The sequence below is a fragment of the Sciurus carolinensis genome, chromosome 13 (assembly GCF_902686445.1).
Source record: "Sciurus carolinensis chromosome 13, mSciCar1.2, whole genome shotgun sequence".
Classification (NCBI taxonomy): domain Eukaryota; kingdom Metazoa; phylum Chordata; class Mammalia; order Rodentia; family Sciuridae; genus Sciurus; species Sciurus carolinensis.
In genome coordinates this window covers 47,848,013-47,870,078 of record NC_062225.1, presented here as the reverse complement: position 1 = coordinate 47,870,078, position 22,066 = coordinate 47,848,013, and the positions used below count along the sequence as shown (strand labels likewise).

The 22,066-nt window shown below is 32.3% G+C and overlaps 1 protein-coding gene and 1 non-coding gene across 9 annotated transcripts in view; one reads left to right on the top strand and one right to left on the bottom strand.

Moving 5' to 3' along the window:
• The window catches only part of Ccdc88a (coiled-coil domain containing 88A), a 117,929-nt gene that overhangs the window by 52,519 nt on the left and 43,344 nt on the right, over positions 1-22,066 (bottom strand). For all 8 annotated transcript variants that reach the window (XM_047522348.1, XM_047522347.1, XM_047522349.1 and 5 more), the window contains exons 7-12: positions 20,820-20,960; positions 14,661-14,833; positions 10,308-10,389; positions 7,859-8,017; positions 6,256-6,402; positions 5,542-5,686 (exon numbers count right to left, since the gene is read on the bottom strand). In XM_047522348.1, coding sequence (XP_047378304.1) covers positions 5,542-5,686; positions 6,256-6,402; positions 7,859-8,017; positions 10,308-10,389; positions 14,661-14,833; positions 20,820-20,960 — 847 coding nt within the window. The remainder of the gene's footprint in view (positions 1-5,541; positions 5,687-6,255; positions 6,403-7,858; positions 8,018-10,307; positions 10,390-14,660; positions 14,834-20,819; positions 20,961-22,066) is intronic.
• Positions 18,418-18,490, top strand: Trnal-cag (transfer RNA leucine (anticodon CAG)). Its single transcript has one exon. It is a non-coding gene; the product is annotated as a tRNA-Leu (tRNA).

Here is a 22,066-nt window from a genome sequence, read left to right as displayed (position 1 = left end):
CATTAATAGGCATTATTTTGAAAGCATCTATAACTTTTTGACCTAGGACATCACTAATTCACTTATAATTTTCTTCAGTTAAAAAGAAGAGCAACAAAAATAATTACAGAAATTCTATTAATCTTAAATTCATATTTTCATTTAATAAAAATTTTAGTTGTTTTCATGCTATAATTACTTACTGATATAGTTATTTGTTTTTAGTTGACAAAAATTATATGTATTTATGGTATACAATATGTTTTAATTACATTTTGGTTAAATGAAGCTAATATTTTATTACCTCACATACTTTTTTGTGTATGTGCTGAGAACGTTTAAATTCTCCTCTTTTAGTAATTTTCCAGTATGCTAAGGATTTTTATTTACTATAGTTAACACTGATGTACAACAGACCTCATGAACTTATTCCTAACTAACTGAAAACATTGCATCTCTGTCTAATCTCTCCCCTATCTTCCCATCCCCTAGCCTCTGGTAACCACAAAACTTTTCAAGATTCCATGTATTAAGTTAGATCATGCAGCATCTGTCTTTCTGTGATTGAATTATTTCACTTAATGTCTTCCAGGTTCATTCATGTTGTCACAAATGACATTTTCCTTGTTTTTTAAGGTTGAATAATGTTCCAGTCACAATTTCTTTATCCATTCATCCACTAATGGACACTTAGGTTGATTCCATGTCCTATCTATTGTGACTAATGCTGCAATTATGATGGGAGTGCAGAAATCTTTTACACACTGATTTCATTATTCACAGATACACAGAAGTAGGACTGCTGGATCACCTGGTATTTCTAGTTTTAATTTTTTGAAAAACCTCCAAACTGTTTTCCAAAACGGTTGTACCAACTGGAATGCAGGTGTTCCCTTTTATCCATATCCTTACCAACATATGAATCCTTTGTTTCATAAACTGCCCTCCTAAGAGATTTCAGATATTTCACTGTGGTTTTAATTCACATTTCCCTGATGGTTAGTGACACTGAGAGTTTTTTAATATACCTGTTAGCCACTTGTATGTCTTCTTTGGAGAAATGTCTATTCAAATCCTTTGCCTATTTTTAAATCAAGCTATTTTTCTTAATATTGAGTTGAGTTTCTTGTATCTTTTGGATATTGACCCTTTATCAGATGTACATTTTACAAATATATTCTCCCCACTCTGTAAGCTGGTTCTTCACTCTATTGATGGTTTCCTTTGATGTGCAGAAGCTTTTAAAGTTTATGTAATCCTGTAAGTGTATTTTTTGCTTTTGCTGCTGTGTTTTGGGAATCTTGACCAAAAACCATTATCCAGACCATGTCATGGATCTTTTGCCCTATGTTTTCTTCTAGTAGTTTACACTCTTAGGTCTTATATCTAATTCTTTAATCCATTTACACTTGATTTTTTAGGGATTGAGATAAGGGTATAATTATTTTGTATGTGTCTGTTCAGTTTTTCCAACACCATTTATTTACCTTTACCCATCATTTTGTTCCTGGCACGTTTGTCAAAAACCTATTGACCACAAATGTGTGGGTTTATTTCTGGGTGTTCCATTCTGTTCAATTCATTTATGTGCATGTTTTTATGCTAGTTTTATTTATTTATTTAGAGACAAGGTCTTGCTAAATTGCTGAGGTTGGTATTGAACTTGCGATCCTCCTGCCTCAGTCTCTTGAGTAGCTACGATTAAAGGTGTATGCCATCATGCCCTGGCTAATTACTATAACTTTGTAGTAGATTCTGAAATTAGGTAGTGTGATGGCTTTGGCTTTGTTCTTTCTATCCAAGATTTTCTACGGTTTCAAAGAAGTTTAGGATTTTTTTTCTATTTCTTTGAAAAATATTGTTGAAATTTTAATAGGGATTATGCTGAATCTCTAGATCGGTTTGGGTAGTAAAGGCATCTCCCCAACCCCCATTAGGAGGGACTGAATCCAAGGATACTTGAACATTGAGCTATATCCCCTGTCCCTTGTATTTTTTATTTTGAGCCAGCTAAATTGCTTAGGGTTGCTAAGTTGCTGAGGCTGGCCTTGAGCTTGGAGATTCTTCTGCCTCAGACTCCAGTCCCTAGGACTAAATGTGTGTGCCACTGCACCTGGCTTAGTATGGGGATTTTGACAATATACTTCTAATTCATGGATATAGGATATCTTTATTAAGTGTTTTTTTTTTTCTTTCTTTCATCAATTTTTAAACATTTTTCAGTGTAGCAATCTTTTACGTTCTTGGTTTTCTTAAGTATTTCATTTGATTTTTTTTGTAGCTATTATAAATGGAATTGTTTTCTTGATTTCTTTCTATTTTTTGGATAGTTTGCTGTTAGTATATGAAAATGCTCTAGTTTAATATGTTGATTTTGCATTCTACAACTTTATTACATTCATTTCTTAATTCACACAGTTTTGTAGTAAAATCTTCAGCACTTTCTATATACAAATGATTACATCACCTGCAAATACAATTTAACTTCCTTTCTGATATGAATCCCTTTTCTTTCTTTCTCCTAACTGCTCTGGTTAGGACTTCTAATACTACATTGAATAGAAGTAGTAAAAATGGCCATCCTTGTCTTATTCCTGACCTTAGAGGATCAGCATGCCAGTTATGGGTAACAATGTTGGTTAGGTTGTGAGGTGGCCGCAGGCTTGTCACTTATGACCTTTACTATGTTGAGGTGTATTTCTTCTATATCTACCTTGAGAGTTTTTATCAAAAAGAGGTTTAATTTTTTTGTCAAATACCTTTCCTGTCTATTGAGATGATCATATTGTTTTAGTTCTTTATTCTATTAATGCAGCGTATCACATTTATTGATTTGCACATGTTGAAACAATCTTGTATTCCAAGATTAAATCCCACTTGATCATGATTAATGATGCCACTGAATGTGGTTTACTATTATTTTGTTGAGAATTTTTCCACTTAAGTTCACTGAGAATACTGGACTGCAATTTTCTTTTTCCTATAGAGTTCTTGTCTGGTTTTCAAGTATTAGGGTAATGCGGCCTTGCAAAATGAATTTGTAAGCTTTCTCTCCAACTCTTCTGAAAGAGCTTGAGAAAGACTAATACTAGTTCTTTTTTTTTTTTTTTTTGCGTATGATATTTTTATTTTTTTATTTTTTTTATTGTAAACAAATGGGATACATGTTGTTTCTCTGTCTGTACATGGTGTAAAGGCATACCATTTGTGTAATCATAAATTTACATAGGGTAATGTTGTTTGATTCATTCTGCCATTTTTTCCCTTCCCCCCCACCCCTCCCACCCCTCCCCTCCATCTATACAGTCCTTCCTTCCTCCATTCCTGCCCCCCTCCCTAAACTCAACTCCAACCCCAACACTAACCCTTCCCACCCCCCATTATGTGTCATCATCCACTTATTAGCGATATCATTTAATACTAGTTCTTTAAATGGTTCATTCAGCAGTGATACAAGACTCTACCATCTCCTTACTCATTATTGATCTATTCATTATTTATACTGTTTCTTTATGCTTCAGTCAGACCAACTCTCAGTCACAATTTGTAGTCACGTTTCAATAAAGAAGATTATAACATGGTATGTATTAATACTTCTAATGCTATGACTGTGCATCACTGAAGCTTCATGTTAGATCATGGAGTATTAAACAGGATGCTTACAACACATTTTTAGCAACATGGGAGAGTGTCTGTTGTAATGTTAAGTAAAAAAAGGAATCCGAATTTTATACACATGTTGACTTTGTGAAGTTTAATTATATGTGTACAGAAATATTCTGAAGCAAGTTTTCTGAAATGTAAAAGTAATATAAGCAATTATTAATTTTAATTTACTCCTTTGCACTTTTCCATATACAATTAATTTTATAGAAAAAAAAACCTCATATAATTTGAAGACTACAACTACTACACCACATTAAAACAAATAATCTGGTATACAACTCCAGTTAAGATCAGTTACAAAAATAACTGTGATATAATGATAACAATGATAGCTACTATTTAGTAAGAACTGTTCTAAGGATTTTGAAGTATCAACAAAGTTAATGTTCACAATCCTCACAACTACTTCACAAGGTAGTTAACATCTGCCCCCCATCCGTAGATGAAGAAACTCTTACCCTTTTTATTTTTTTTTTGGTACCAGGGATTAAACTCAGTGGTACTTGACCACTGAGTGAGCCACATCCCCAGTCCTATTTTGTATTTTATTCAGAGATAGGGTCTCACTGAGTTGCTTAGCACCATGCTTTTTGCTGAGGGTTGGTTTTGAACTCTTGATCCTCCTGCCTCAGTGTCCCAAGCTGTTGGAATTACAGGCATGTGCCACCGCTCTTAACTGTAATTTTAACTACTTTCATAAAAAGCATTTAGTTTGAATCACTCTTTGCAACTCAATTCCCAAGGAGTAGGGAAAAAAAAGTTAAACAAATATTCTAAGTAACTCATCTCTGTAAGTTCATTGACTGAATGTCATCATTTATATTGTCAGTACATGTGGTGCAAGAATTTCAAACTAGGTTCTCAAATGTAAAATTAGGAAAAACATCAAAGATATATAGGATAAGTCATCTGTATAAGTAATTATTCTACAACTATCTAATTATAAACTCTCTCAAAGATTATATTACCTCAACACTATATCCTCAGGGCTAGGTATAATGTTTTACACTTGGCGGGTGTTTAATATTTGCTAACAAAATGCAAAGAATAATCCAATATTGGGTAAGAGAAATTATGAAAGTAGTCTCATTGAAAATATGTGAGTGGCCCGGCTGTAATCTCAATGAAGTATGTCAGCAATAGTATATCCAAATGTATAATCCAAGCAACTGTATTGTATGTAAATAGGCCCAACTTTAAGAAAGACAAGTCAATGTGAAGCCTAGGAAAAGAGAGTCAACTATAAAAATTTCTTGTCTGAGGGGCTTATTCTCTTCATTTCTAGAGGGTTGGCAAGAGTAATATTGTAACCATCAGTGGTTGGACTGGACAGGTTAGCAGATATAATCCTATAATGGCAATTAAAAATATTACAAAAGTAGCCATGAAAATCCTTAACTGTTCCTACCCTAACTACATATTCACATAAGAATCTTCACATTATATTTTGATTTCCTATTTGAGTTTGTATATAGTCAAAAAACATGCTGACCAGCTAATACAACTTTTCTGTTTCATTTACTACTTTTTATTTACTAGTAATTATGTATTAAATATATAAATATTATACATAAAATGTTAAAACATTTACTATTGTTTCTCAAAAGAAATCAATAAATTATCATTCCAGCCTCTTATGACATTAACATGAAATAGTGCCTAAACCGCCAATTAAATCTGCTATTGCAGTCATACATAACACTGAATTCTAAGATATGAAAAGCTAAGAATCAGACCTGAACGGTGTAATCAATATATTACTATGTGAGATCATAGTTAGCTGGCCTTCTAAGATATCTCCAGCTAGGGAAAATAAAGAACTGCAATCAAATATCCAAAAATATAAACAAATACAACTTGCATTCAACTCTGTAAGTAAAACAAAATTGGGAATACCTTCAGAGAGTTCACTAGTTCTGGATATCTGTTCTAGCTCCCAGCCAAGATGTAACGATTCATCCATGCTTTGTTTCTGTGCCATTTCCAAAGTCATATTTTCTTCCATTAATTCTTCAATCTTTTTTCTATCCATATCTCGTTCCTTTTTTATTGGCAGGAAGTAGGAAGAAAAAAAAGCTAAGAAACAGTACAATTTCAAGCCACTGTTCTATTATTCATAATTTCTCTTAGAAACTAAATAATAAGAGGATAAATTTTAAGTTCCCCAAAATTTTTATAGTTTGAAGGCAATAATCAGTTATTATAATTGTTACTGGTCATTAATTGATCAGGTGTTTGATATCCTTTTAAAGTGATCTTTGGGAACAATGAAAATGCTTCTTCACAGTAGGTATAGTTTCAGTGGTAGAACAAAAGTATTCTGATCCAATGCTAAATTTTAGCAAATAGATTTATTTTTGCATTTTTAAAGACATGTCTACACAATAGCTTATTTACTGTGGTTCTGAAAGGTAGATGACAAATTTAATAATACTCATCTATAATAAAAGCATACTTATGTGTGTATGCAAAGTTGGAAGCATCTAAATTATTTAGCTATTTCTTCTGCTAAAGCCTCAAGGACTCTAGTCATCCTTGCCTATTATAGAGAAATCAATCATATAAATTTTTCTTAGAGGATATGTAATTGATCTACCCCATAAAACTTACCATTTCCATATCATGCAGTTTAGCCTTTAATTGTAAATTCTCTTTTTCTAATTCATGTAATTTATCAGAACGAGCTCGAGTTCCTTCTAGTTGGTCTTCCAACATTGTTTTTGTTTCTAATAAAACTTGATTGTCTTCTTTTAATTCCTATAAACATTTCAAAGTCTTATTTATCACCAATGTGCTAATGTCTGTTAATTTTTGAAAGTTACAGAACATAAAAAATATTTATTGTAAACTAAAACGTAAAAGTCATCCTTATTGAGAGTTCTATGCAAGAATAAAACTAATGAGTAACAAATACAGTCAATGTGTTTTGGCTTCATTTCCTGCCCCTCTCTGCAAATTTAAGCTCTTATACAATCAAAATGCTTAGTCCTTGTATTAGAATGAGTACTATTACTACAACTTCACATGAAAATGTTGGGAGCATATTTAAATTCCTTAATCACAAGGCTAAAGGTCAAAGTATAAGCAGTCTTCCAGATATTTAAGAAATAAATTTGCACAGAATCAGGGATTCCTTTATTGACTGAAATAGACTTAAAAATTTCTCTCCATTTAGAGATATAACTTGAAAGTGAGAGGTTGTAGGTTTTTGTAGTAAAATACCAAGACTTAAACTAACACTCACATAAATGCTAAACAAGTCTCTATCAATAAATAATTTATATAAACATCTTGAGGAAATCCTTAAAAATCCCCCTATGTTTACAATAAAAAAAAATTGATAAAAGTAAAGAAAAAAAAAAAGAAAATCCCCCTATGTGATTTGAAGATGGGTATCCACAATTCTGTCTTGCTAAGTTTTATGCCTGTGGTTTACACATCCTAGAGAAAATATACAATGACAGTGGCATCCATGAAATACCTTAAAAGTGCCTTGCATATGTACATCTAAATAACTGGCAAAGAATTAACATGAATTTTGTGTTGAAGTCCTGTTGGGGCTAGTTACTGGTAATTTTCAGGATAAAGTATTCTATTTTCTCTTATGTTTTTATTTCTTGATTTTGCATACTTCTTTCTTCTTATCCTCATACTGAAACTGACAAAAATCTCCTCAGATTTCACTAACAGAAAATAAGGAAATTAATTGAGAAAGGAAAAAATGAGGCAAGAACTGTCAAATTCTTGCTGTTAATCTCGAATTCCTGTAACACTGAACCACAAATACAAAGGACAAAAAGTTGCTTCTTAAAAATTTACTTATCTATACATAGCCTTCACTGATCCAAATTTAGCAATCTCAGTTAAGTAGCAATCAGTTAAGTAGCAATGTGTTTTGCTTTCACTTCTGGGATAAATGTGATTAGTAGAGAAATACTTTTGATTATGAGGGAAGGACTTGAAAAGTCTGCTTCACCTATGATGCTAAGTAAAAGAATGAATGAAGAGCCCCAAAGAGTTGAAAATGCCTGAAAATCTCTTTGTAAAAGTCTAAGAAATAATGCTGATCTACCATAAAATTAACTGAAGTTATATGCTGTTTGCTCAACATTTCTAGAGTTCCTTGGTTATCAAGTGCATTTTCCATGCATTTTGAAAATCATAACACTTTTAAAGAAAAATAATATTGTGAATGGTTAATTATGTAACATACCTCAACTCTTGCCTTATAAAATTCAATATCATGTAGCCTCTCTTTATATCTGCTTACTTCACTTTCAAGCTTATCAACTCTGATTGCCTTCTCTCGCAGTGCATCTAATTCATCACGGTACATTCGAGCAGAACGAGCATCCGAAAGTAAATTCATGTTCTAGATATAAACAAATAGAATACTTTCTAATATTACTTTCTATTTTCAACATTTTATTCCTTGAAATATTTACTAAAGAATAATTTTAAAGGGGGAATTTTGTGTAAATTGAATCTTGAAGTTTTTGTTTTGTTTTGTTTTGTTTTTTTGTGGTGCTGGGAATTGAACCCATGGCCTCGTGCTTGCAAGGCAAGCACTTTACCAACTGAGCTATCTCCCCAGCCCTGAAGTCTTTTTTCTTAAACCAAGAAACAGAAAAGGATTTTAAACACATTTATATACAAATTCTTATATAATATTCAGGAATGTAAAAAAACAACCTCAAGATATTTTAAAATAACTTCAATAAAATCATTTAGAAGTAATTTAAGGTAGAAAAAGTTCACTTTAAAACACAAGACAGTAAAAACACAGAAGATACCTAGGGTGGTTGTATACACCTGTAATGCCACTTGGGATTACAGAGACTTAGGAAGCTGAGGCAGCAGAATTGTGAATTCAAGACCAGCCTGGACAATTTAGTGAGCCCTTCTCTCAAAATAAAAAAACATTTAAAAAAGGTGGGGGTGGCTGGGAATGTACCCCAGTGACAGAGTACCCCTAAACTCAATCTTTAGTACTGAAAAAAATAATAAAGACAGGCCATATTACTTAAGCATATTAGTAGTGATTTTAGAGAAACGTTTCTATTCAGATAATATTGTGATATACCATTTGTGTCAAATTTTAAATCTCTTAGAACTCCCATTGTAATCCTTAGAACAGTAGTTCTCAAAGCATGATCTAGGAATTTCTTTGGGTCCCTGAAATCTTTTCAGGGAATTCAAAATAAAGATTAAGGCATTTTATCTTTTTGTCTCTCATTATCTCATGACCGTGCTGTAGAGTTTTCCAGAGGCTACATGGCATGTGACACTTTAAACAGACTGAATGCAGAAAGAGAAGAGAATCTAGCAGTGTACTACTATACCAGGCATTTAAAGAGACCTTCAAAAATATAAAATAGTAGTACTTTTCCCTCTAATTTTCTTTTTTTGTTACTGCTGTTTTGGAGAACCACAATTTTGGGGGGGAGCAGGGGGAGTCCTATGGATTTAACACAGGTGCACTTACCCACTGCATCACATCCCCAGTCTTTTTTGGTATTTTATTTAAAGACAGGGTCTCACTAAATTGCTTAGGGTCTCACTAAGTTGCTGAGGCTGCCTTTGAACCTTTGGTCCTCTGGCCTCAACCTCCAGAGCCACTGGGATTACAGGCATACACCACTGCGCCTAGCTGGAAACCACTTTGAAGGCACACACGCATTAAAAAACAAAACAAAACAAAATCCCTCTACCATCAAGAAATAGAATGGCAGCCACCACCTATCTAGAAATAGGACTTTCAGCCTCATTCATCTAGGAAGGTCCCAATTTGTAACCCTATAAATGGAATATTCTCTACATTTAAGATTGCAGATTAGGAGAAGCTGGGGGAAGAAAGAATTGTTCGGGCTTAGCCCAAGCCTCTTATTGTTAAATAAAGAGCTTATATACTATCCCCGAATGGAAAAAAAATTAGAATAATTAAAAGACATAAATTCTTAAACGCTCATGGTTCAAGATAAAAAAAAACAAAAACAAAAACAAAAAAACACAAGGCTTTAAGTAAAATAAAAGTATAATTTAAAAAAGTAAAAGTATTTATCTTATTTAATAGAAAAATAGTAAAAACAGAGGAATGAGGTGAGGGCAAGGAAAGGTACTAGGGAATGAAATTGCTCAATGTTATGAGCATATATGAATATGCCACAGTGAAACCCACCGTTCTGTATAATTATTATGTATCAATAAGGGGAAAAAACACAATTATGTAGGAGCTGGGGAAGAAGTTTTCCAGTTTTAAGTTTCACTTAGTTTTAACTGATAGTAGAAGACAAAAAAAATAAAATAAAATAAAAACTTAAAAGCATTCTGGCATATATATGTCAACATAACGCACCATCAGAGAACAAAGACCCAGGGAGATACACATAAACAGCACAATTCACAATATGTAGAGGTATTCCAGCTTCCAAGACCACAGAAGTCAAATGTAAAAAAAGAATTGGAACTGCCCCAGCCCCAACAGGCTCTTTTTTTGGCTCTGCTATTTTTGAAGACAGAAACTAAAAAAGTCACCAATTTCTTTAAGCCTTGGTTACCTTACTTAATTATTTAAAATACTAAGGGCAGAGTTAAAAATTACAAGAGGAAAACCATTTCTAATGACTCGGTGGTCTTATGTAACAACAGTTCCAGGTACAAACCTCTTGTTGCAGCCTTTTAAGTTCTATTTCCATTTGTTCAAGCTCCTGCTTACAATCCAACAACTGTTCAGTCTTTTCTTCCCTTATAAACACAAAAACACATTTATTAAAGAATAAACTTAATACTTTTAAAAACTGTGATAATCATTTGCATTAATACAAATGAATTATTTTTAAATGACCAGTTGAACATAGTATTAGCCATAATCCCAACCCAGTGGGGAAAAAAGCAAAGATAGATATTAGGAATGTATATAACTAATGTCATCAAAATCCCACCTAAATGTTCTTCAAAGACTAATATCAATGACTAATGTTCTCACAGTTCATAATGTAGTCTCCCTCCCTCTCTCTTCCTCTTCTTTCTCTCTCTCTCTCACCCTGCATGGTCAAAGACAATTAAGCTGGAAGCTTTTTTTTATTGATGTAATACTATCTGAGGTAGAGACTCATAAGGGTTTTCAATGGCCTAAAGGAAATTATACACTTAACTACTTGCCATACAGATTTCTAAAGACTTCTCTAATTGGTTTCTACAATGTATCTTAAAATGTCTTCAATTTCTTCTATTATTTTTTTGAACTGTTTTTCTATCTCCCCTTCAGAGCAAATCTGCTCAAAGTAAGCCTCCACTCACTATCTCTACTTTCCTATATTATCTTCTTTAATAATAATAAAAGGTCACTATATAAACAACCTATTATTCACTCCTCGTATGCTTCCTTTTTTTTATCAAAACCATAATTTTCAAAGGTGAAGAAGTACTCTCTTTGCTAGAGCAACCACAATTTATTAAGTGTGTTCCATTTTTCATTGTAATAAAATAATGATTTAGTAAAGAAACTCACTACACATGAAATTCTGTATATTTCAGGACAAATTTCTAAAAGTGTAAGTTTAAAGGTGCTTGACACATACTGTGAAACCGCTCTACAGAAAGGGTAGTACACCAAACAGGGTAGGATAAAAGTACCTAGATATGAGGTATTTTAACAACTGAAAATTGTTGTATTATTATTCTAATTTGTATTTCTTTGAATACTAGGAAAGACTAAAGCTGTTTTCCCATGTTTGTGCTATTAAAATTTCTATTTTGTGAATTATTAGAGCATGTCTTATTTCTAACTTTCTACTAGATGGTTTATATTTTCCTGAGCTAAAAAGTTACTATCAGCCAGGCACGGTGGTCTAAATTCCTAACAGCTTGGAAGGCTGAGGCTGGAGAATTGTGAGTTCAAAGTCAGCCTCAGCAATTTAATGAGGCCCTAAGCAAGATTCTGTCTCCAAATAAAATATTAAAAAGGGCTTGGATATGGCTTAGTGGTTAAGGGCCCTAGGTTCAATTCCTGGTACTGAAAAATAGTTATTATCTTTCATGTTCTTAATAATATTTCTTGCAAAGATTTTTTTTATTGTTGAGTGCTTTTTTAAAAAAATTAGTTCTTTCATTGTGGTTAACATATATATAACATAAAATCTGACAATCTAATTTTTTGTTGTTTTACTGGAGCTTGAACCCAGGGCCTTGCACATGCTAGGTAAGTGCTCTACCATTGAGCTATGACCCTACCCCTTTTAATCTTATTTTGAGACAGAGTCTTTCTAAATTGCCCAGGCTAGCCTTTAATTTGCAAAGCTCCTGCCTCAGCCTTCTTAGTAACTGGGATTACAGGCATGCACCACTATTTGCAGCTGATCTCATCATTTTAAAGTGCAGTTTTATTCATAATAGTCAAAGTGGAAAACAATTCAAACACTAATCATCTGATGAATGAAAAATCAAAACGTAGGGTAATCATCCAATGGTATATATTATTCAATCATTAAAAACTGAATTATGTGCTACAACAAGGATGAACCTGGAAAACATTATGCTAAGTGAAAGAAGCCAACCACAGAAAGCCACATATTATACGATTCCATTTATATGAAATGTCCAGAATAGGCAAATCCTTGGAAGCAGAAAACAGATTAGTGGTTGCCAGGAGCTGAGGGAAAAGGGGGAGAGGGATAAGGTATATTTTTTAAAAACATTTTAGAATATTATAAAAATAAAGATGTCTTGAAATTATTGGGTGGTCACTGAGCAATTCTACTAAGAAACTAAAAATCACTTAACTATATACTTTAAAATAATGAATTTTCAGATCCTGAATTATATCTCAAGAGACTACCTTTTTAAAATATTATTTATATTATAGAAGCTTTCAAAACATGGACTCAACAAGGCATTCAGAATTATTAAAATTGGGTGTGATGGTGCACACCTGTAATCCCAGCAGCTTGGGAGGCTGGGGCAGGAAGATCACAAGTTCAAAAAGCCAGCCTCAGCAAAGTAAGGTGCTAAGGAACTTGGTGAGACCCTGTCTCTAAATAAAACACAAAATAGGGCTGGGGATGTGGCTCAGTGGTTGTGCCCCCCTAAGTCCAATCCTCACTATGCCCCCCCCACCAAATAAAGAATTATTTAAGGACTGGATGTGGTGGCACACCCCTATAATCTCAGCAGCTGGAGAGGCTGAGGTCAGAGGATTCCAAGTTCAAAGTCAAACTCCGCAACTAAGCAAGGCCCTAAGCAACTTAGTGAGACCCCTGTCTCAAAATAAAAAATAAAAAGGGTTGGGGATTTTGGCTAAGTGGTTAAGAGCCCTGGGTTCAATCTCTAGTACCAAAAAAAATTTTTTTTTAAAATACACACAACATGCACACACACACACACACACACACACACACACATTAATAAAGGGAGTCTCTGAAAGTGTAACAAATGTATTAAAGTGAAATTTACAAGGAATTTCTTCTTCTAACCAAATGATAAATCATATTTTTACTCTAGATGTTTATAAATAAAAGCAATTATATTACAATGTACCACCCATATATGGTATTACTTAATATGCATATTCTAATTAACATTAGTTATTATATGATTTTTGTTAGGTATAAAACTACCTGGACTATTTTTGTGCATAATGAATTCTGAAGCCGACTGATTCACTTTAGTAAAAATCTGTTCTAATAAAAAGACACAAATGATAATCTAAGGAATTCATAAAAAAATACATTTTCAAAGAACAAAGATATTAAAAGGTAACTGATGAAGTGCTAGTTACTGGAAGTACTTGCTTATATCTGGCATATTTATTTATCCATTAAAATACTCATTTACATTTTTCCATAAGTATATCTGAAAGCAAATTTCATCAATCCCTGTTTGGGATTTTAATAGACTCCATGGCCAAGTAAATTTTATTTAAAAATTAAATTCTAGTATAGAGAAAAATGTTAAATGAATTCACAGTCATCACTGTAGTTCTAATTGCATGCTTTATCTAAAGACTGGCAAAGATTGTGCTAAATTATATGGAAAGAACTAGTGTTCACTGTTTAGGCTATCCATTAACTGCCAGTCAAACTAATAACAGCAATCTTTTCCCTAATTTTCCTGGTGCAGCTGTTTACAGAATATCCTGGGCGTGTTCACTTCAATAGACACATAATAATGCAGACGTCCACAAATGAAAGCTGTATTTTTTTTGTTTTCAAATTTTCCTATAGACTAATATTTTTTTCTACCTTGCATATTCAAATCACTTTAACTGCTTTAAATTACCACTAAATAAATTTAATTGCTATATTGTGTTTTTAAATTTACAATCTACACTCTGAAGCTTAAATTCCAGGAACACACCAGAGAAGAGGAAAAAGTCCCTAAAATAAAAATCCTTTGTTCTTTTTAAAGTACCAAATAAAAAATCAACAGCAGAGATTTGACTTGTGTTTCACCAAGATATGTATATATGACATTTATATCAATTTTCCTATAGTATCTTAGAAAGGTGAACAAATATAATGTTATCAACTCTAACCAAATCAGAACATTTGATTCACTTAAACAAATGACTTAGGCATCTCAATTACTTAACACAGAAGATACATGCAAAAATTTGTTTTTATATTATTATGCCAATAATTTAAAACATTAATTTTAAAATAACTGAACTTAGTGATCCGTATCAGTGATACCCAGAATTCCAGATTTCAAGGAACATAAAAATTTTAAAAATTAAGGCATCCCCCAATTTTCCAAAGGAGGACACTATTTTATAAAAGAAATGATATTTTAACATTAGAAAGACGGACAGGGAAAAAAAATCCAGAATAAAGTCATCCTTTAAATTGGTAAGAGTTAACATTGGGAAAACCTTTTGTGAATCTGTTTTTCTCATTTTGACAAATACTAGTGAAAAATCAGACTCACAATGGTGGACCACTGATCTGTATTCTATAAGCCCAGAAATACTGTTTAGGTCACAATATAAATTCAATGAACTTCGAAAACCAGCAACTTACAGTTCCTGCCTAAGCCTTCTTATCTTGGCCTTAGCATCTGCCAGTTCTACTGACAGATGCTGTCGACTTTCTGTTCTCTTCATGCCTGGAGAACCACAAGGTGATTGTGCAGATGAAGAGGCATGGGGTAGAAAATGAAGACCATCTCGCTCTTCAGAGAGCTCTACGATAGTCTAAGAATTATAGAAATAAACACATAATCACTTTTATTATTCTACATATCAGCAAACTAAACATATTGACACTATTCACTGGGTCTAAGATTTATACTATATTTTAAAAAATTCATTGGTCAAAAGACTGTCATATTTAGCTGTCATTTTTAAAGGTTTAATTCCACATCATGTACAACCATAAGAATAGAAAGTTATAATTCCATGTTATGTATGATATGTCAAAATACATTTTCCTGTCATGTATAACTAAAAAGAAATAAAGAAAAAAAGGTTTAATTCAACAAACAGTTCATGCATGGGCTACTTAGTAGATAACACTTGAATGAGATTTAGTATATTTTTGCTTCCCTAGCTTTTTAAAAAAAAATCAATTGCAATAATTAGATTAGATAGAACTGTTGGAAAGGTTGACATAGAAAAGGAATTTACCTATGAATTATTTGTCTAGAACTGTGCTGTCTATTACAGTAGCCACTAGCACAAGTGGCTATTTAATTAAATATTTAAAAAGTTAAAAATTCAATTTTTTAGTCACACTAGCCACATTCCAAGTACACAACAGTCACAGGTGGCTAGTGATTACTGTATTGGACAGTCCAGAAATTCTATACTGCCATCACAGCAGAATTGGACAATATTGCTGTAGAATTTCATTCTAGAGGGAACTAACAAGAGCTCAAAGGTTTAATCTTTCTTCTGTAGTTAAAATAACCGAGGCACACAGATTGATTTGCCTATGGTTATACAACCAGGTAACAGTCTCTTGACTCCATATCATGCTCTCTCTCTCCTACAATACTGTACTAGTTCTAATCTGCTTTCCTTTAATGCTTTCTTTACTCCCTTTTCTAGAGAAGCTCTGAAAACCAACTTTTCCTTCTCTAAACTTCAAGGGCTACATATACCTCATGCAACCAAATATGGTTCTTCCATTCCCTTAATCTTCCTTTTCTTTATTGGTAAATTCTCTTATTCTAAATGAATTTCTCATTTTTTCTTTCAAACTTCTCAAGCAAACAAATTATCTTCTACACAATTTCAACTGTGCTACCACTTTAGACGGAGTGGGTGAAGTTACTACCATTGGACCATGAAACCACCATCCTTATTTCTCATCACCAAGTCTTATCCACCCATGTGGAATCATTACTTTGTTTTGGTTTAACTATCTACCAGAAGTCATTTATCATTGGTATACATTTTAGCACCTGATCAATATGTCTTAACTACTCTGCCTGCAACTACTGCTTTCACAAATTCTAATATACATGTTGAAAAACCTCAGAAGATGACTTACCAGTTCCTTTTCTCTCTTCAACTCCATGCCCACTCCCTATTTGATTTATGTAGGTTTCTCCAATAAAGGAACCAATTATTCTTTTTTTGGCATGCTTCCTTTACTATTACTGTTTCTAAGCCACCATACCTATGCTTGAACCTCTGATTATTAAACTCCTTCCCCTCTTGCCCAACAGATTATTCCTCACTACTCCAGTGTTCCGATTCAGTTTGAATAGGCACTTAAATGTCACTCTCACTTTTCATTTAGTACTACCATGCCACTGTCTGAGGATAGACCACTCTTTTATGTTTAGAGATTTTCCAATTAGGGAATTCTTAAACAAGATCTCATACAACACTAAAATCTGCAATAGAGGTATTTCAGACACAAGGAAACGGACTCATATAAAGTAAATAACTTAACCAAAGTCATAGCCAATGATAAGTATAGCAGGAATTAAAATTTAAGTTTGAATCTAACAATATTTTCCTTATCTACCATCAGTTTTTTTCTTTTCAAGGTGACAGAGCTCTAAGAGAAAAAAAAAATTACACACCCCTACTACAGGTTTTGCCATCCACATCCAATGAAACTCTTTCCATTATCCATTAATTCCTGTATTGAGATCTTGATATCCTGGCAAATTTCCCCCAAAAGACTGTTATAAATATATTTCCTTTTCTCTGCTTAAGTTTCCAACTGTAAAATATTATCATTTACAACAGATAACTTCTTTTCCAGTTTACCCAAGAAACAAAACCACCTGGGATTAACACCCCCATTTCTAAGCATTTTTTTGCTCCCTATATCCTTTACTTAAACATTTTCGATTTCTTTCTCATTACTGTTTTCTTCTCCTTGTTCTTCAAAGATATACATGCAAAGCTTTTTCATATTAAAAAATGTCTTTATTGCTACTTTTTGAAGGGTAGTTTATATGTCCACTGACAGGACTCTAACCCAATCTGCCTAGCCAGTATGTCCTTCTCAACTTTCCTGTCTCTGTGAATAGTGGCATTAATCTCCACAGTAATCCAGACTTGGAGTCAAACTTTCAGTTGTTTATTTTCTTACTATCCCAATCATCTTTGATCTTGCTGACATTCCTAACAACAGTACGTGGTAGGTGTAAGTATTTGATTCATGCACAAATAAACTGGTATCTAATTATACACTAGATTTATACTTTTCAGGTACAAACATGAGTTTTTCACAATAAACTAGATATAAGATTTCTTATACTATCTTTGTATCTTATTCATCTTTTCTAGCACAGTACTGAGCACAAAAAGAGATGCACAAGAATATTCAACTAAAATGTAGAACTCAAGGAAAGTACAAAAGACACATATATCATTTGTATGTGGTAAAATGGAGATAACAAGAGTTTTCAGTTATCAATGAACAGAGCACAGAAGAATCTTGTGCTGCAAAATGTTTTTAAAAAGAAAAGAGAGAAAGAAACCGTGTTAACAGTTTATTTTTCATTAAAGATTATTAGATTTTGACTTTTCTTTATTGGTGGTAGCCTTGTAGTTCAAGGTCTCTCATACATTTTCAAAATAATCTGATGGGAAATATCTTTAAAGCACAACTCTAATTTCATAAGCTTTGCCTAATCCTTCCAACTAGCAGTTGCAGATATTCTTCCTTTAAATTCCTATAGTATTTAGATATATATATATCACTTTTGCTACTTATCACTTCTAAATTTTTATTACAATTAATTATTTTATTAAAAGTCTTTTGTATTAGATTGTAAGAATCTTTGATCCTTTTTTGAAACAGTATAACACTCTGTTGCTCCCAAGCACAAGATTTGGGGAAAAAACAGGTGTTTATTAATCTTCAGCACAAGATTTGGGGAAAAAACAGGTGTTTATTAATATATGTTAAAGAATGAACATAAAAAATACATCAATGCTAAGAATAAAACCTCATGTAACTCAAAATTTTGACTCACAGAACTCATCATTAAGATAAAGAATTAGAGATGTTTTCAGCATAATCATGGATTTAAACAAAGGCATTCTAGAGGATAGGAACACAAGCATTTAAGTTAGACAGACCTGGGAAGTAACTTAACTTCTCAGAAGATGAGATCTTCATCTATAAAATGTGGTTATTATGCAGATTTAATAAGATAGTATATATTAAACTTGCAATACAAAGTCTGGCATAAAAGAAACAATGACAGTAAAGACATACTAAATTCATTAAAGTCTCCTACTGGGTACACAGTAAAAGAAGACTGAAAACATACTTGTTTCTTGGCATTAAGAATAAAAAAATTCGGGCTGGGAATGTAGCTCAGTTGGTAGAGTGCTTGCCTCAGAAGCACAAGGCCCTGGGTTCAATCCCCAGCACCGCCAAAAAAAAAAAAAAAAAAAAAAGAATAAAAAAATTAAAAATTAAAAACAGTGATCAAATAAGTTTTTTAGGATGAAGTGAAACAATTATGACAAAAATAAATCAAAACATAAAAAGTTATGAGTAAAATATAGATAAGAACTTATTTTAGGGCTGGGCACAATGATGCATGCCTCTAATCCTAGTTACTTAGGAAGCTGAGGACCACAAGTTTAGGGACTGACTGGGCAATTTAGCTAAACCTTCTCGCAAAATAAAAAAATAAAGATATAGACTATTTATATTTAGATACAGAATTATTGTATTTATTTACTATTTTATATTTGTTTAATATTTTTCACAATTATTTTCAATGACCTTTTTCTAATTTGTCTATTGGTGGGCTCAAACTGGGGGCGGGTGGGGAATCTCCATAGAAATGTATTTAAACCAGCTAGCAACTTGTTCCCCAAATATCTGAAAGAGGAGTATAGCTGCTTTTAATTTTCCTTGTTATAAAAAGTAATTCAATAAAAATGCTTTATCGGGTAGGTTTTCCACACAATCACTTCATGTCATGTTTCATCTTCCTTTTAGATTTGCCACAGAGTCACACAATGAGAAGTATTTTTGTTCAACCTACATTAATCACTTCAGGTAAATGAGATAAAGCAAATTATACATGCCCATCAATCACATGACACCACAGTATATATTTTTTAAAGTAACTTCTCAGAAGTTGGAGGGCACCAATTGACACACCTTTAAAAACTTGAAATACAAATGGAGGAATGTTTTAGATAATGGATACACCAGTAAAAAGACACTAAAACTGAAAGAAGATACAGTATGTGGTTAAAAAAAATCAGATAAAAAATGAATGATCTAAATATTTTAGGATAAACGATATACATTAGGGATGTTTTATGACTTGTCTCTTTCCTTCCTTTAGTCTCACTGTCCTAGCTTTTTAAAATATTTAATTAGCGCTCTAAAATATTTAGTTCCTAATTCTCTTTTAATGCTTAAAAAATTGAAAATTCTCAACCAAACTGAAAATACTCTTATAGGGGCATGAAAGTTTTGTTTAGAAAAAGAATTCCTTAGGAATTTCCTCTATGTAGTCTTTCATTAGTCCCAAGAGTAATCCTATAAATTCTCTATAAATAAGCTCAAAACTGTCTGTCACATGCAAATGGAACAACTAAACAAAGCTATACATTCTCTTGAATGGAAAAGTATTTTTGTCTGCTGTAAGAAAATACTCACCACTGCATGCACTAAAGTCTAGAGTGCTCCAAAATTTCAACTTGCTTTTTCAGAGAGTGCAGACAAAAACTTCAGTGTACTTTTACTCTTTTTAAAAAGCAAAGTTCTGTTTTAAAGGAGCTTATAATAATTCTTTTTTTAAAAAATCACACTTCATAATATTGACTACAAAAATTTGAAATCTTTGTGGGACATTTTTATTCAGAACACCTGTTATTCTCCTTTTATTAATACTTATTTTTCCAACTTCAAAATGTGGCAATAAAACTAAGAAATTAACCTTAAGCAAATTCTTATGCTTCAAGGCAATGATTTTTCCACTTACATCAACTATATTTTCAGTTTCACACTTCTGTACTGTTGCCAGAGCTGTGAGGATGATTTGAAAAACACACAGGAACAAAATCAGAATAATACTAATTTAAAAGGAAAGGAAAACTTAACTGTAATTCATTAACTAACAATTTGAGGTTCTTATATTTCCTTTCTGGTTTGTGTTTCTCTCTCTCTCTCAGGTACACGAATGTACACACACACACACGCACACAGGTTCTTATATTTCTTTTCTGGTTTCTGGGTGTGTCTCTCTCTCTCTCTCTCTCTCTCTCTCTCTCTCGTACACAAATGCACACACACACACACACAAAAAAAAAAACAGTACAGTTGGCCCTCCATGTGGGTTCCACATCTGCAGATTCAACCAAAATGTGGATGGAAAATATTCAGAGAAGAAAAGAAAACTGTGTGCTGAGTACGTGCAGACTTTTTCTTGTCATTATTCCCTAAACAATACAGTATAATAACTATTTACACTGCATTAATTATAAGTAACATAGAGATGACTTAAAGTATATCATGAATGTGTTGGGTTATGAGTAGGTTATATGGAAACACTGCATCATTTTATGTAAGAGACTTGAACATTGACAGATTTTGGTATCCTCTGGAAACAATCCCAATGGATACAATGGATGACCTTATTTTACTACCCTTCCCTAAGAAACAGAGTATCAAATCTAGAAAACTTCTGAAACTATTTTCTGTTCTTATAAAGCAAACTTTAACACACTGAAATTTACAAACCTCTGAATGTTCATCTCTTTCATCTATAAGTCTTTTTAGATGCAATGCCATATTTTTCAATAGTGGTTCTATATCTTCCTGAGACATATCTGTTGCTTCCATCCATTGCAGATCAAACACATTTTCCTGATTATGGGTTACCTTTAGAAAGGCAAGCAAAATAAACAATAAAAAAAGGTTTATATTTAAATACTGATTTTATTTTAGTATAATATTAGCTCAAATGTTATATATGTCATATAATGAAAAGCCAATATACTGCCTATAAAGGTATATTTGAAAATTAATGAAAACACAACTGAAATTATTTTAAACTAAATGTAATCTTCAAATGAATTAATATTCATTTTCCAGTCAATGGAAAAATAAAATTTAATTCACAGTAATTCCTATGAGAAGTTAATATTGATATATTGGACACAGCTAACCAAAATCAATAGTACTTTTCTTTAGATAAGACTTTAAATTTATTGCATGTAAATTTTTATACTTGAAAAGTCTTTGTAGATTCTCAAGATGACATGGTCATAAGAATCTTAGGAGAAAGGACTCTCTATAAAGATTTTTTTAAAAAGAATGAAAGAATGAAAATATTTCTTGCTTTCCATTTCTTGCCATGATTCTGGTATTTTGCTTTAACTTCTGCAACAAATAGAAAAAATAACACTTTCAAGGATGGTGGCAAATTCAGCAACTTTTACACTTATTCAAAATGAAATAAAACCACAAAGGTAGTAAAACATATATGTAAAGGGGAACTACAAAAAACACTATTTTGTCAAGTACTAATAAACTTACTATTGAACATAATGTTACTGAAAAGAAATCTGGGCTCTATGAATGTTAACTAAGATAAAATATTATATAGGGAACACAAAGTTATCTAAATAGATAATATTTCTAACACTACCAATGCTCAGTCTTTTCAAAATTCCCTCCTTCCCCTTTTCTAATTAACATGTAAAGTTAATATTCTGATTTTACAAAGCCTTTATAAGATTAAAAGTCCACGAGTACATGGATTCAGAAATAGTAGTTTTTAAAATAAATATTAACAAATAATTGTTATTTGACCCTGTATATTATACTCTAGATTTAAATTTTTATATGGATGTTACCAAATATCAAGGTATTAATATTTTTAATTACAAGCTGTGTTCTACCTTGTGCTTCTTCCACTTACTGATGATTCATTCTGGGTTAACAAAGACATACACTTCATTCCTCAAGTAACACTTTCTCCCTAA